Source organism: Mustela nigripes, chromosome 2 (assembly GCF_022355385.1).
Source record: "Mustela nigripes isolate SB6536 chromosome 2, MUSNIG.SB6536, whole genome shotgun sequence".
In the NCBI taxonomy this organism is placed as follows: domain Eukaryota; kingdom Metazoa; phylum Chordata; class Mammalia; order Carnivora; family Mustelidae; genus Mustela; species Mustela nigripes.
In genome coordinates, this window is record NC_081558.1 from 31,533,190 (window position 1) to 31,549,978 (window position 16,789).

The 16,789-nt window shown below is 42.8% G+C and overlaps 1 protein-coding gene across 1 annotated transcript; it reads left to right on the forward strand.

Moving 5' to 3' along the window:
- Nucleotides 1-1,573: 1,573 nt before the first annotated feature.
- On the forward strand, nt 1,574-16,213 carry SNTN (sentan, cilia apical structure protein). The gene is made up of 4 exons (XM_059387867.1): nt 1,574-1,686; nt 3,950-3,984; nt 10,823-10,962; nt 15,288-16,213. Exons 1-4 carry the CDS (start codon nt 1,577-1,579, stop codon nt 15,444-15,446), a joined length of 444 nt encoding a protein of 147 aa, XP_059243850.1. The 5' UTR covers nt 1,574-1,576; the 3' UTR covers nt 15,447-16,213.
- Nucleotides 16,214-16,789: the final 576 nt, after the last annotated feature.

Here is a 16,789-nt window from a genome sequence, read left to right on the forward strand (position 1 = left end):
TCTGACGACAAGATCCTCTCTAACATCATCTTCTCAAGGACCATTTGTTGGCAGCTCATCATGTATCACTGTGTTGACTGCTTCACCAAAATGAACTCACTCAGCCTTCCTGTAATTCCACAAGGAAAGTCTTATTTTGCAGGTGACAAAGCAGACCTCACAGTTTTAAAGATCTTCCAGACACAACCAGGAAGTGGCAGAGTCAGAATTCCAGCTTAGACCTTTCTACTGTAGAGCCTCTTTTGGACCACTACAGGGTTCTCCAAAACTGTGCATCATCTGGAATGTGTGTTACAGATCCAGATTCTGGGAAACCCACCCAGAGCCCTCTGTGAGGAAACCAGCTCTCGGTCTGAACTTGGACAGTGAGGGTAGCTCAGGGTTATCATCTGATCCACAGGAGATCATGGCACAGGCTAGATGACAACCTATGGGGAGGGTTGGCATTAAAACTCTGATGGTTATGGCAGCAGTAGTTAGTGAGGACAATCAAATTCTCTCTCTCTCCAGCTTAAATAAAAAATGCTAAGGGATTAGCCAGGGCATAGAGGGAGGAGAGAAAAGAAAACCCATCAAGGGAAGCCAGCAATGAGAGAGCGACATAGCCTTATGGTACACAGTGGCCAGTGAGACAGTGATAAGATAGCAGTGTCCTGGATCCAGCTTGAAGCCTGGACAATGACTATTCTTAGCTTCCGTTGAGATCTATCTCCCCTCCCCATCAACTCACCAGTGATCCAAGTAATTTTTGGTCATGTCTTCTCTGGACCAGACTTTTCTGAGTTAATAGATGCCCTGGTTTTTACAGAAAGGGCTCTAAGTTAACACAAGGGAAATGGCCTTCCCATCAGTCTTTCTGCATTTATACTGTCCACCTCTATAAACCATTATTCACATTGAAGCCAGAGTGATTTTGCCAGAATGTAAATCTGACTTTATTACCTTGCTTGCTTAAAATCCATGAATGCTTTCCTATTCTTTTGACATAGAGTGAAAATCCCCTACTGCGACCTATCAGCTTTTGCACGGTCTTATCAGGCACGCCCTCCCTTCCTCCTCAGCTGGAGCTTCACTCCCGGTCAGCCTCTCTGGTCCAGACACATGGACCGTTCCTTCAGTCCCTCCTGGTCACCACACTCCTTCCTGCCCCTGAGATTAGTACAAGCTGATCCTTCTGCCCATGATGTGGATCGTTGGCCCCTCGTCTACTTCACTCCTACTCATCATCAAACACCACTTCCCCAGGGATGCCTCCCTGATCTCCCAGACTGACACCAAGCTCACAGCATCCCCTCGCCTGGGCGTGACTTTTTTCATGTGATCCCTTGTTTAATATGCATCTTTCCCACTAAGTTTCTGTGATCAGGGCCCAGTGATTTTGCTCACTGTCGCGTCTCCAGCGCCTTGCTCAAATATTTGCTGAATGTATGAATGGTTTAATGTCCACAAACCATAACACTAGCTAAAAGCTCTTCTGAAAGCACCTTAAATAGTTGTCATGGAGTGAACAACAGTAGTAACAGTGGGTAAGTGACCGTTGCTTAGGAAAAACCAACACACAACAGACGACCAGAGTATGTGTGGCTGTGTGCACAGTAGCCGGGACCAAGCACTCCACTTGGAAGGGGACCTCGGTCTTTCTGCAACCCCAACATCTACATTAGCACCTAGGAAAATGCCCAAAAGGTCAGTGGCACATGGGTGGCTCTCCTTTACTGAGTTTCGTTTAAGTTTGCAGATGCATTTCCCAAGAGTTCTTGCCCACCTGATGGCAAGTTTGGTGCTTAGTACTCATCCCAATCCAGAGTTAAGCTGAATTGGAGAAACAAATGGAACAAATAGGCAGCTTTGATGGCAAACTGAAAAGACGATACAATTCACACAAATATCTTTGACTGCCTCTTGAGAAACATCTATATATCAAAATTAGCAAGGATTTTTAACTGTACACAAATTCTTTCAGACGATCCATGACAGAGGAAACTATTTTGTATCATTCAACTGTGTCAAATTATAGCTAATAAATTAAAAATATTCTTTCTCATGTAATGTTATTAGGAGATGTGCTGCAGTTCAAAAAACTTTCACAAGCCGTGTTGCAGGTACACTATAGGCAAAGTGAAAAGATGCCACATTGTATAAAGAAGATAATAATGGTGCAGAGTTTCTTGAAAACTCACCAAGGAAAAACTTGGTCTTTAGTTTCTAGAACCCTTTTTTCTAGAAACTTGGTTTCTGGAAAACTCACCAGGGAAACTCACCAGGGAAAGGAGACCACAAAAGACCTAAAATAACCTAGAGTTCTCAGGATGCCTGGGTGGTGCCATTGGTTGGTTGAGCATCTAATGTTTAGTTTCAACTTAGCCAATCTCGGGGTTGTGAGAGTGAGCCCTGCATAGAGCCCTGTGTGGAGCCCAACACTCAGTGTGGGGTCTGCTTGGGACTCTCTCTCCCTCTCCCTCTACCCCATCCCCTGCTCTCTCTTCCACTCAAATAAAAATTAATAAACCTTTTAAAAATATTATAGAGTTCAGCTTTCTAATTTCACAAATAAGAACAATGAGCCCCCTCCCCGGATCCCGCCCTGCCGAGGTGATGAGGTTTTAATTAGTTCATGCCAAGTCCAGAACTTGAACCCAAAAGTTTTCTTTAAGGAATTGTTAAAGATGTGACCCAGTAGCTTTCTCAAAAACCATTCCAGCCGTTGTGGGTTGAGATATCAAGCAAACTTTGATTTGCAGTTGGTGAGGGATCAAGATGCATCTTCCTGCCTTCCATCTGGCCCCTTATCCAATTTCTTTCTGCTACATCAGGGGGAAATAACTTCCCTAAATGCAAATCTGACCATGCCATTGCTCTGTATCGAATTGCCTCTGAATAATCTATGTGCTGCACTAGATTTTAAGCCCTAAGAGTGCAGGAACAGATGAATTCCCACCTCCAGTTCAGAACCTAGATTCTCAGGTAGGCTAAGTTACTAGAACAAATAAGTAAACTTCAAATCCTTAGTGTTTTATGACACAAGAAGTTATTTATCTACTTTTTACTTTTTTGTTTAAGATTTTACTTATTTATTTGACAGATAGAGACCACAAGTAGGCAGAGAGGCAGGCAGAGAGAGAGGAGGAAACAGGCTCCCCACCAAGCAGAGAGCCTGATGTGGGGCTCAATCCCAGGACCCTGGGATCATGACCTGAGCCGAAGGCAGAGGCTTTAACCCACTGAGCCACCCAGGACCCCTATTTTTTACTTTTTGTGTGACAGTCTGGAGCCAGGGTTCCAGATCTGTGGCTGATTTACTCTATGTAACCTTGTAGGAACCCAGGATGTCAGTGATGCTTGTGGTTTTAACACGTGGCTTTTAACACGTGAGTCCTGGATAATTTCTATTTTAGTCAGGTGGAAATGGGAAAGAACAGAGAAGAGCTTACATGGAAGGTGACCACGCTTTTCTACTTCTTTTCCATTGGGGGGACTTTAGTCCTGAGTGACATAAATTCAAGGAAGCCTAGGCTGTGTGGGCTAGACACACTTGAGCACTACTTTTCTACATGGCAAGGAGAAAAAAGGGTTTGAAAGACAAATGATGTTCTACTAGAAGGTTTGCTGAAGATTTACTGGAAATAAATGAATTTTTAAATCATTGTACAGTTTTATTTTATTTTTTAAAAGATTTATTTAATTAATTGGTTAATTAACTAATAGCACATGTGAGCAGGGAGAGGGGCAGAGGGAGAGGGAGACAGAGAATCCTGAGCTGACTCTTCACTAAGTGCAGTGCCAGACACGGGGCTTAACCTCGTGACCCTGAGATCATGACCTGAGCCGAAATCAGAAGTCCCACCTGTAAAAACTGAGCCAGCCAGGTTTCCCTGCATTGCTTTCCTTTAGACGCAGAGATGAATACCCACGCTCCAAAATCATTATGTTTCTTTCATTTTGTTGGCAGCGTTTCAATATCGAAACAACTGGCTTCAATAGAAGGTAAGACACAGGGTGACGGCGATGTACGTATTTCTCCTCTGCCATGACAGCGCAAGGAGAATTAAAAACAACAGGACATCAAAGAATGCCAGAAATGTGAGAGAACCTGTGGGTACATCAGCAAATATTCATCATGTTCTTTTTAAAGACTTGAGAACTGGAGTCCAGTGACAGGAATGAGTTTATCCAAACTTAGTCCATGCGAGGCCAAGCTCAGAGGAGAGCCTGGGTCCTAATTCAGGGTGCTTCCCACGTGCCCAGCTGCCTCTCTATGGGCAGCATCCTCAGGGTGTCCAGAGCAAGACCATCAGTATCTAAGTCATAATTGGTCACTGGACTCAGAATGCAATCAACTCCCGACTGCCTCTGTTGATGAAATGAAAACACAGTGGGGCCAACTCTCGAAATGTAAATATTTGCCCTCAAAATTCTATATTATAGGTAAAATATTTTTTGAGCTAATAATATTGCCATAGAAAGAACAATATAAGAAAAAGACCGCTCATATACTTGGATCATTATCTAATTCCAAAATCTGTGGCTTTAAAATATTTACAGAGTAAGAAGCACAAATGGGTATTTACTACGTTGCAATTGTTTTTCTTCCTGGATGGCTGGCCAATGTCTCCAAAGGAGACTCTGTTTTTATAGAAATAAATCTCCATCATGATGAAACTATTATTTTTGTGCTGTCACCATAAGAAAACAGTGATTTCTGTTTTATAATTTATACAATTTCGGATACTTTTGATAAATATCCCACCATATGGCTAATACAACTTATTCCTTCTAAGAGGTTGAAGGGGATTGGAACTCTCTCCATCACCTTCACTGTCCCTGAACACATACACACACACACACACACACACACACACACACCATTCCCAGCACCAGACTCCTTACCCTGGACCATTGGACCACATTTACTCCCATGCCTTGAAAAAACACAGGATAAACATGGTTCATCTTCCCAGAATGTGTTTTATTCAATGACAAGTAGTTTTAAATGTTACCCATTGAAATAAGACACAGATAGAGCATGGAATAGAGGTCAATATGTACCCCCTTTTTCTCTGCTCGCTGCTTGGGCCTGTGCCCTTGATCTCTTTAGGGTGGGAACAACAGATGAGTACATACTTGCCTCTAGCCTCTAAGACAGTTTTGTAGCAGGGAAGTTTGAGAAGCATTAGCGTGTTGGGGAAACTACTGACCTAGAAAAAAAAGAACAGAGACTTGGTTTTCCACCCTGCCATGTACTACTGATGGGAACTTGGACAAACTACTTCTCTCTGGCGGGTCTTCATTTCTCCATTTGCAAAGATAACTAATACGAAGAAAAGTTCTAAAACGAAGTGATTCTGACACCTTGCCGCACCGAGAGTTGGTTTCTATGACTCTAAAGTGTCAGGAATTCACTAGATCTAATGTTTGGAGCTCAGTGCCACGTTCCAGGGCAGGTAAGGGGAAGAGGCAGAGGATGGCTCCAGTATTCCAACCAGCTCAGTTTAACACACCTACACTGAGGTGTGTAATACACTAGGGCCGAGAAATGAGCGTAGAGATAACTACAACATATCTCAATAATTTGTTTAGATTGGTTGCATGTTGAAATGACAGTATTTCTGATCCATTGGGTTACATAAACTGGGTTATGAAAATGATTTTGTATGTTTCTTTTCACCCTTTTAATGTGGCTGCTGGTAAGATTAGATTATCTTTATGACTCATGTGACATTTCTTTTGGGCAGCTCTGATCTAGAAGGAAATTCAGACAGATCAGCTATGTTTTGGTGTGAGGGTTATGATAAGTCTGTGTTTGGGGAAGTAGAGAAACACAAAGGAGGAACCCGTTGCCTATTCTGGGGGTTTAGGAAAGAGTCCTACAGAATGCACTGCCTGAGAAACAGTACAGAGAAGCAGTGTGCCTCATGGTGAGGCACCAGCCTGGCTGTGCGACCTTGAACAAGCTACTTACCTTTGTGAGCCTCTGTTTCCTTATCTGCAAAGTGGCGAAGATGTGCGAACCCACCTCGGAAGCCTGGTTTTAAGAGTTCAGTGACTCAAATCCTGTGCATCCTATAGGAGAACGGCTAGCATGTAGAATACTAGGTCTGTAATCGTTCATTTCAATTGTCTTCTAGAACGCAAGCACCAAATTAAGAATTGCTTTCTTGATACTGCCCACTGTTCCACCCCCAGAACTAGGACAGAGCCTGGCAATAAGTATTTGCCAAAAAATACTTGCTGGGAGAACGGATAAAGGGACTACACACAATTTAGTATTATTAAAACATGAAAAGTGAGGTAGGAAACAGCAGGAGAGGCCGACACATTTAACACCCTCTCTCACACGCCCCTTCCAGAGGCAAGACAACTGATAAAAGATGCCGAAAGAGAAACATCAACCCCTTGGGTTTTTAATAGGACTTAGCCCTTTACAATATGCTTTCACATATTTGCTCCCAACTCTGTGAGGGAGACAGGGCAGGAATTAAAAGGCAACATACTGAGTTTATTAAGGGAAGAACCCGACCATAAAAACAGAAAACCAAAACACCTCTGCAAACTATCATGAGTGTTGGTAGGACAACCAAGAGCACCTCGTTATCCTTTATTTGTAGTATTTGCTAGTTCAGTTTGTACCATGAACATATGCTGTTTCATAGTCAGGGGAAAAATGCCTGCTGGGGTTAAAAGAATGGCAGCGAAGGAAGAGGAGTTGGCTCGTCCAGATGGAGGCCCCCATCTAGATTGCAGAGGGACCTGAACTTCTGGGGGTGTGGGGGAGGGGCTGGACAATGTCTGGATCCCACAGCCCCTGTGGAGATGGCCTTACAAAGAGAGACTCCAAAGCAGCAGGTCTCTCTATGGACTTTGAAGTCACACAGACTTTCAAATCCTTCCTCTGCCTCTTTTGAGCAATGTGACCTTAAAACTCTTAATCTCTCCATGTGTCAATTTCCCATATGTAAAACTGAGACACAAAGAGTGCCTACCTCTATGGGTTTTACTAAGCATTAAATAAGATTATGTTGGAAAAGCATCTGGTACCCAGTAAACAAGGAAGGTGCCTATTATCATTTGCAAGCTCGCTTATGGCTTGCAAATATACCCCTTCCTCTCCAGAAAGGCAGAGCCTGGAGAGCATGAGGCCACTGTCCCCGTGACCCAGGAGAGCAGCTCATACAGGGCCACTCTCCACGTTGTAGCTGCCCCCAGGGCGGGTGTGCCAGGTTCCTCAGGTCCTTCTTCGGGCTTCTTTGCACCCTTCCCGTTTTGTTCTCCATGCCATGGCCAAAGCGATGTCTCAAAAACAAAACGAGATCATGGCAGCCCCTCTGAGCCTTCCCAAGTTACTCTTGGTTATTAATTAATAAATTAATTGGCCAAAATCACAGAAGGAATACTTACCTCTTAAAGAATCAAGGTATTTCCTCTAAGCAACGGGCTTCTTAAAGACAGAAAAAATAGAGTTTATTCTTCAGCCACTTAAATTCAAGGTTACCACCTATTGCATCCCACCACCTCCAACACACACACACACCCCAGGGAAGGCGGGTAGACACAAGCTAGAAGAATATGCTCATTTCCTGGAATTTTTGATGGGCAGCAAAGTGCTGGGTAATTGAGAATCTCAATTCTAACTGTGGGACATTGACGGGACCGGAGGAGATTATGCTGAGTGAAATAAGTCAAGCAGAGAGAGCCAAGTATCATATGGTTTCACTTACTTGTGGAGCATAAGGAATAACACAGAAGACACTGGGAGATGGAAAGGAGAAGTGAGTTGGGGGAAATCGGAGGGGGAGACGAAGCATGAGAGACTGTGGACTCTGAGAAACAAACTGAGGGTTTAGGAGGAGAGGGGGTGCGGGGTTGGGTGAGCCTGGTGGTGGGTATTAAGGAGGGCACATATTGCATGGAGCACTGGATGTGGTGCATAAACAGTGAATGCTGAATAAAAGAAATAAAATAAAATAAAATGGAAAAAATTCTAACTGTGGGTTTCGTGGATGTGGCAGAGAGGAAGGGAGGAGGAAAAAGACGAGGTTAAGGATGCAGGAGAAAGAACTAAAAATCAAATCCAAAGAAGCAGGGAATGTTCTGAGGCTGGAGCTCGAGGCTCCACTGGACAAGCAGACGGAAGTGGGAAAGGTCAGGCTCAAGACATTGAGAGTGAGACTGAGGAGCAGAAACTAGGAAGGAAATCAGGGAGGAAGAAGCTGAGGACACAGGTTTGCAGACATTCACTCCACAAATATTTGTGAGGAACCTGCCATGTGCCAGGCATTATTCTACATATCCCAGGTTCCACAGAATACAAGATATGAAAAAAAAAAAAAAACCCAAAAACAAAAAAGCTCTTTCTTCATGAGGCTTATGTTTTCCACATGGATTCCAATTCAGGCTCCGCTACTCAGTAGTCGTGTGTCCTCAGCAAGATCACATCCTCCCGCCATCTGTAAAGTGGTAGATGATGGAGATACATACTATGCCTGAACTGGAAAAGTCACCATAGCAAACGTATCAATTCTCCTCAAATTTCTCTTAAGGTTTATTGTGAGTCCTATAGATACACAGAAAGGAGAAAGTACTAGAGTAGCTAAAATTGTTTTGGAAAAGGAAAAAATAGGGGACTCACCGTCCCCATATTATTGTTTACGATATGGCTACAGGAATCAAAACAGCGGGACGCTGAGAGAGGGTCAGATGCACAGATCGATAGAACAGAATAGGGAACCCAGTGGCTGACCTATACAAAGATGCCCAACTGATTTTTGACAAAGAGAGAGGAAAGATACTATTTTTAACAACTGATAGAGGAGCAGGTTGTCATCCATGTTAAAACAAAACAAACAAAAAAGACCCTCTATACCTCAGGCTCACACCTGCTACAAAAATGAACTCAGCGTGGACCCTAATGTAGGCCCTAAGATTATAAAACTTCTCATTTCACGTGGGATAAATCTTTCATAAGAGGAAAAAATCAGTAAATCAGACTTCATAAAAAATTAGAAACTATTCCCACAGAAAGGATCTCAATTGAAAATATTAAAAAACCCAACAATGGACAGAGTAGAAGAAAATATTTTCAAAGGAAAGTCCGATTCCTTTCCAGGGGCTGTAAATTCTGCATGGGCCACTCCCACCTTCTTTCCTAATCAGACTCCCTTCTCGGTTCCCACCACAGCTGTCTCCTACCAGCCCCCACGACATGCCAGACTCCTTCTGATCTGAGCCTTCACGTCTTCTGCTTGAGCCTGGGATATCTGACGCAGTCCTACTCCCAACCTGACTCTCCCCAACCAACGCTTTTACAGGGCAGGATCCTTTCATCTATTTGGTTTTAACGTACATGTTCGTGTATTCTCGGAGACCTCCAAGACCAGCTACCTAAGTAGTTTTCCTCCCAGATAGATTTATTTTATTTTTCCTATCTCTGTGCCTCCTTTGCTCATACATCACAAGCTGTAAATATGTATAATATATATATACATATGGACAAATAATTATTGAATATATATATAAAAACAAATATATCCGTATTCTCTTCTTGATTATTGTTTATTATCTCTCTAGACTGTAAAGTACATTGTAAGAGGGCAAGACCACATCCGGTTGTGTCCCTTAGGAAAATGTCAGCAGTGTAGTAAGGGCTCAATACAAAAGTTGTGTTATCCTGTCTGATCATCATTCTTTGTATCAACAATTGTTGCACAAGATCCAGGATAACAGCCATAAGATTTTGTTTTTCTTGTCTGTTCTTCTTCTTCATTCATTAAATAGCATGTGCAAGCACTTACTACATAGCAAGTATTTGTGCCCCTGGGAATACAGGGAGAAAGAAAGGTAGGATCCTTGACCTCATGGAGCTTGCCTCTGAGTTGAGAAGAATGACTATTAAAAATACAATGACTGTAAGTGTGAAAAGTTCTATAATATAGGATGTGCTAGGGCCTAAGAGAATAGAGAACACGTGAATTTTCTCCACTGTACCTTGTGCAGTTCTCAGTGTTCACTGGGTACTACTCACTGCGGAGGAATGAGTTAGCACCACCCTTTCAAGGAGTTTAAACCAGAGAGACCAGCTGGGAAATCACTATGTCCTAGGCTGAGTCAAAGGGCTTCCCTTGTCCATCTTGTTAGCAAAGAACCTGCTTTGGATGTAATCCTCCTTTATCACACTGATGGGAGGTGATGCTTTGATTGACATAGAACGTAAATTCCACAAGAGCAGGACCTTCTCTTACTCAGTGCAGCATCCTCAATGCCAGAGACTGAGCCTAGCACATAGTAGGTACCCCTTAAATATTTTATAGATCAGCAAACCAACACTGAGAGAGGTGAGGTGTTTTCTCAAGGTCATATGACAAAGTGGTGGGAAATCTCATCCTGATTTTAATGATTCTTATTGTCCCTGAAGAAAGTGTTTTTTGGGTTTTTTTTTTTTTTAGATTTTTATTTGTTTATTTGACAGAGATCACAAGTAGGCGGAGAGGCAGGCAGAGGGTGGGGGATGCAGGACCCCTGCTGAGCAGAGAGCCCCATGTGGGGCTTGATCCCAGGACACTGAGATCATGACTGGAGCCAAAGGCAGAGGCTTAACCCACTGAGCTGCCCAGGTGCTGCCTGAAGAAAGCTTTGTTTCCCTTGTTTAAAGATCCAGGGCCAGATGTTCCTATATCCCACTCCCTGATAGAGGGCGAAGAATCCAAGGACAGGTCCGCATTGACATACATCTTCCAATCCTATGCCCTCAGGTTCCCTTGGAAAATATAACCTCATGTCTGGGGAAGAGTCATTCCTAACCTAGACTACATCATTTCTTCCCTTACAGCTCTGAAGAAGGGCTCAGATCTGGAAAAAGCCATTGCCACCATCGCACTGATCTTCAGAAACTCTTCTGACCCCGATGGGAAACTTGGAAAAGCTACTGCCAAAAATCTGCTGCAAACCCAATTTAGGAATTTCACAGAGGTAAGTGAATTAACAGGCATGAAGAAACAGGGACCACACCATCATGGCGGGCCCAAGAGCCAGCAATCATGTTCTTTCATTCAACAAATATTTAATGAAGACCTACCATTTGCCAGGAAGTGAGCTGAGCACTGGAGTTAATGCAGTGTACAACCCAGCAATCTAACAATCCTGCAGAGCAGAGAAACATGCTGAAAAAGAAATAAGAAATATTCAAATAACTATGAAACAGGAGAGCATGCACTGAAAGAGTAAAATAGAGGGACCATCTTGGAGCAGTCGGTCCAAGAAGCTCTCCTGGAAAACAAAGGTATAGCTGAGATCTGAAGAATGAGCAAGAGTTAGTAATACCAGGGAGGTGGGTGAGAGCTGAGAATGATGGCATGCCACACAGAGGGAATGGTATATGCAAAGCCTATAAGGCAGGTCGAAGACCTGGGAGGGCTGGGAAGTAGTTGGTAAGAAGGGAGAGGAAAGTAGGAAGCACTAGGAGATAGGCTGAGGAGGTAGACAGAATCCAATTTACAGAGGCACCACCTGAGGGCAGAAGGAAGCCAGGCATGGTCTCTAAGTCCAGGATGAAGAAGTTACACCACCTGCAGATGGAACTGGGGTTGGGATGGGGAAGGAACAAAGAGAGAGTGTGAGGAAGCATCCAAACCAAGGACAAGGATGGTTGGGACTAAGGTGGTGAACAGGAGAGACATCTGGAAGGTGGAATGAACGGGATCTGATAACTGATAGGCTGTAGGGTTGAAGGACAGGAGAAGCAAATGATGACAGCCCACTTTCTGACCTTGGGAAGAAGGGGGTGGTGGCCTTATTCCCAGAGAAGACAACGATTGGGAGATTAAGCAGATTTGAGGTGGGGTGGGGGGAGAGGTGATGAGTTCCATTAGAATGTGTCGATTTTAAGATGTCCATGAAACATGCCAGAGGAGAAGAGCAACAGGACATATGACTTGGGAGATCAGAATAGAGATTTGTGTTGGCAATAGAGAAGTCAGAGTTAGCAGTAGATAAAGAGTCACAGACCTAAATTACCTACAGGCATATTCCCCAACCTTCAGTCCCTTGAATACCACCTTCGGTATTTTCCCCCTATCTGCCTATAGTGTGTATGATAATTCACTTGGAACTTTTTCTTTATCTCTCCACTTAATTAAATTTATAGGAATACGTTAGCGCTATTGTAAATGTTAATTCAGTGGGTAAAAGTGGAAGGTAATAAAAGAATATTTGACTATTGTATTTAATATTTATTCCTGCATCACCTAAAACTAAGTTATATTCTACAAGCATACTTTGGGAAATGCTGGCCTCAGGGAAATATGTAAGAAGAGAAGAGGGACTCACGCAGAGTCTAGTTCACTAATATTTTTGGGTAGGGAGAGTAAGAAAAAACTTAAAAGAAAGCAGTCTCTAAGGTGTTATGTGTGTTCTGAGTTATTAAAAAGGTAGATATTATAATTGCATTAAAATATAAATGTAATGGGGTGCCTGGGTGGCTCAGTGGGTTTAGCCGCTGCCTTCGGCTCAGGTCATGATCTCAGGATCCTGGGATCGAGTCCCGCATCGGGCTCTCTGCTCAGCAGGGAGCCTGTTTCCTCCTCTCTCTCTCTCTGCCTGCCTCTCTGCCTACTTGTGATCTCTCTCTGTCAAATAAATAAATAAAATCTTTAAAAATATATATATATAAATGTAATGGGTTTTGTATATGACAGTTATATTGGGTATCATCCACTGGGGGAAAGCTGGGTCAAGGGGACACCATCCTATGAATCTTCGATTATTTTAAAGCATTGTATGAGAAATCAACCTTTGTTTTGGATCCACGAATAAGTGATTTAAAAAAAATATAAAAACAATTTCATTGAAACAGACTAGAACGGTGGTTGCCAGGGGCTGGGAGACTGGGAGGGGAGAGTGAAGTGATGTAGGTCAAAGGACACACATTTTCCTTTACAAGGAAGGAAACTTCCTTGTAGGAAGGACATTTGTATTATCCTTTGATTTTTTTTTTTTTTAAAGAAAGACTTTTTCAGCTAGAATTATCAGGCAGAAATTGACAAGTGGTAGAAAGTTCTAGGGAGTCTTTAAGGAAGGCGTGGGTGAGTAAATCCTATAACATTTGCCTGCATCAGAGACCTAGAGAAATGACAAATTCCAGAGAGAAAAAGGCCTCCTAGCTGATGGCTGGGCAGTTCCTCAGAGAGCTTCTGACCAGCATGAAAATGAACACCTAGTGGAGGGTCATCCTGATGTCCAGTCGTCCCCCTTATGTGTGTGGATACTTCCCAGACCCCCGTGGATGCCTGAACCCAGAGACAGAACCTAACCCTGTATAGACTGCTTCTCCCTCTGCACAGGGAGGCTAGGAAGTAGTTGGTGAGAAGGGAGAGGAAAGTAGCAGGCACTCCAGGGGACTCAGGGCATTCCCAGTATTAATGGCGATAAGCTTCAATTTGCACAGAGCAAACGTGGAGTAATGTCAGAATGCTCCCTGGGACCCAGCACCCAGCGCTGCCTCCTTAAGGCAGGCAGGGGTACCCGAGTCCATGCCCAAGATGGTGGCCCCTTGGTTCCTAACTGGGCTTTCTCCGGCATCCCCATGTGGAGTGGGGATATCTCTAGATATAGATATCTCTATTCTGGTGAATAGAGATGGATCTTTTGGCTGAGGCCTGGGTTCTGAGGGAACGTCTCTTTTCTTATAGGCCTAACATAATTTGGGGGATCTTGACCCTCTATAGTCAGTCATTTATAATAAAACTGAACATTTAAATGCACTATTAAGAAGACACAAAAACAAGAGGCTTCTGAGTGTCTCAGTTGGTTAAGCTGGGGACTCTTGGAGTTAGCTCAGGTCTTGAACTCATGGCTTATGAGTCAAGTCCCAGCTTGGGCTCCCTGTTCAGCAGGAGTCTGCCTGGATATTCTCTCCTTCTGCCTTTTCTCCCACTCGTGCAAGTGCACACTTCTCACTTCCAAATAAATAAATAAATCTTCAGAAGAAGAAGGTGAAGAGGAGGAGGAAGAAGAAGAAACAGAACAAGATGGCTGGTCAGTCCCCAAGAGGGCCTGGACCTGGGTCAGCTCCTGTGCTCTTTCAAAATGCGGGAAAAAAAGAGAGATCTGGCCACACCTGCATGATCCTGTCAATTAAGCCTCCAACTGTGGCTCAAGTTGTGATCTCAGTGCCCTGGGATGGAGCCCTATGGTGGGTCCACATTATCAGGGAGTCTGTTTGAAGATTCTCTCCCTCTCCCCCGGCTTATGCTTGTCCTCCCTCCTTCAAGGAGAAAGAGACATATACAGCCACCCCTGACATTTGAGCAGTGTGCCATTCCACTGGTGAGTAATCCTATCTCTCTGCCTTGGATCTGACCCTTTCAAAATAGCACTGAGCTGTCCCGCAGAGAGGCAGGGGAAGCTCCTCTTGCTCTCACGGTTAGGTGGAACCTCCTGAGAGAAGCAAGAGTCCAGGGAAACAAGAATGGTCTAGCCTGTAAGAGGAATGTATCATCATTCCTAGAGGGCCTTAGTTATTGCTGTGATGGCTTTTTACAGCTAGCACATGGGTGAGCATTTGGGGTTGAACTAAATGCAAACATCGCTTAGAATAACAGAGAATCAAATGACCCTAATGTTTTTAATGCCGCTTGGGAAGATATTTCACAAGCTGTGGTTGGAAACTAAAAAGCCTCTCCGTGTCTGTACTACTCATGTGTTTTTCCTTCAATCTATTTACGAGGACTATGGACTTGGGGGTGATTTATGATCAAACTAAAAGCTGAACAATTTTGCAAAGCACAGATTTTCTATTAGCATTTTTATTTCATATTTCTGGACAATTTTATTGTTCAGTGCAACACAGAATGAATACTTCCCATAACAGAGATTGTATTTAAAAAAAAAAAAAAGATTATATTTTGAAATTCTGAAAACGCAACGGATCTGTGTTTCTAGAGAGGCAGATAGCTTATCAGTTAAAAGTGTGGGCCCCAGGATCAGAAAGTCAAGACTAGATGCCTAGGTTAGGGCAAGTTACTCAATTCTCACTGAATCTCTGGTGCCCATCTGTAAAATGGGGATAATAATAGTGTTTTCAATGAGGTCACCACAGAAATTCAGTGAAATAACCTATGAAAAGATATAACACAATGCTCAACTAGTAGCACTAATAACAACTCGACATGACATTATTAATAACATGTTACAAAAACATGTTAATAATATGTTTCTTATTGCTTGCTTTCTGTGGCAAAATGAATTTGCAATGTGGCAAAATGAATTTGGTTTTCACTTCTTCTTTATTCTCACAGGGACAAGAAACCAAGCTCAAATACCAAGACCTCCTTTCTGAACTTGACGAGCACGCTGAAAATAAGCTCGATTTTGAGGATTTCATGATTTTGCTCTTAAGCCTCACTGTAATTTCAGATTTGCTACAAAATATATGGAGTGTAAAAATCATGAATTAAATAGCCTTAAATATGCAGTTAAACAAAATAATGGTAGTAGACAGTGTTAAATGCTTAAGGATTTTTTTCTGTTTTATTTTTAATTAATTGAGCCTTCTGGTCATGAATTTGGAAAGGCCTGAGATGGTTCTGATTGCTAATATTTGGATCAAATGCAACTCCAAAAGTCCATGCATACTCTTCAGGATGTTTAAATAGTACAGTGTCTGGGTCCTTTACAATAGGATAGATTTGATACCACTGAATATCAAATTGCTTTTGCTTAGTCAATAGAGACTTAGAACACTTTCTTTTTAGTCATTGACTTACTCATTCATTCATTTAGTAACTGATGTTTGTTGAGCGTCTACCTGATGGTACTGCTGAAGATACATAATGGACTAGCTATATAATCTGTACCCTCAGACATGATTATAGAAGTCTAGCAGAAGAGATGGACATTTAACACTGTGTTAGTCAATTGCAAATACAGTATAATTATAACCATGATAAGGGCATTAGGATACTAGAAGAGTTCATTACCTGACATGGGCTCAAAGGTCAGAGAAACTTCATTGACATTCTGCAAAAGGCAAAACTACCCAGAGCGGGGAGAGATGAGTGGTTGCCAAAACCGTGGGAGGGAAGTGAAGTTGTTCACAAACGGGCACGAAAGAACTTTCAGGAGGGATGGCAGTGTTTTATATCTTGATTGTGGTGGTGGCTACATGACTGTACAAATTTGTCAAACTCTTAGAACCATATACTAAATAAAAAGGATGATTTTTACTGCATGTGAATTATACCTAAATAACCACGACTTAAAACTAAAACACCCCAATATCCTCGCAATGTCCGCCAACTCTTTGTTGCCAACCAACAACTTTCTGAGAGTATCTTCTAAAAGCGGGTATATTTCAAGGACACACATCCTCTATGTCCATGCCTGTGTTCCTGAGTTTGAATACACACACGTACACACACATCAGTGCCTGAGCCTTTAAGAAAGACTTCCACAAAGACTTTTACTCATTTAAAATTACTATAACTTCCCAAATCCCTCCCCCTTATCTTGCCTTTTCTTTCTAGCTCAACACTGTAAGTCTCACATACATATGTGAAGAACCCCTTTCAGGAGGCAGACCTTGACCCTTGGTCTCATCCTGTAGTGTTCCCAACCCACCAAGACCCAATCCCTTGACCCTTTCCACTTTTCAAACCTCAGACATTCTAAGTGTAAGAAAAAGCTCCAGACGTTACCTTCTATCACCATTTTAAGAGGAAGTACAAATGTTCAACAGGGCTCATGCTAAGTGTCAGGCACCCTTTTAGGGGCTTTACAAATAATAACTCATTTAACCCCC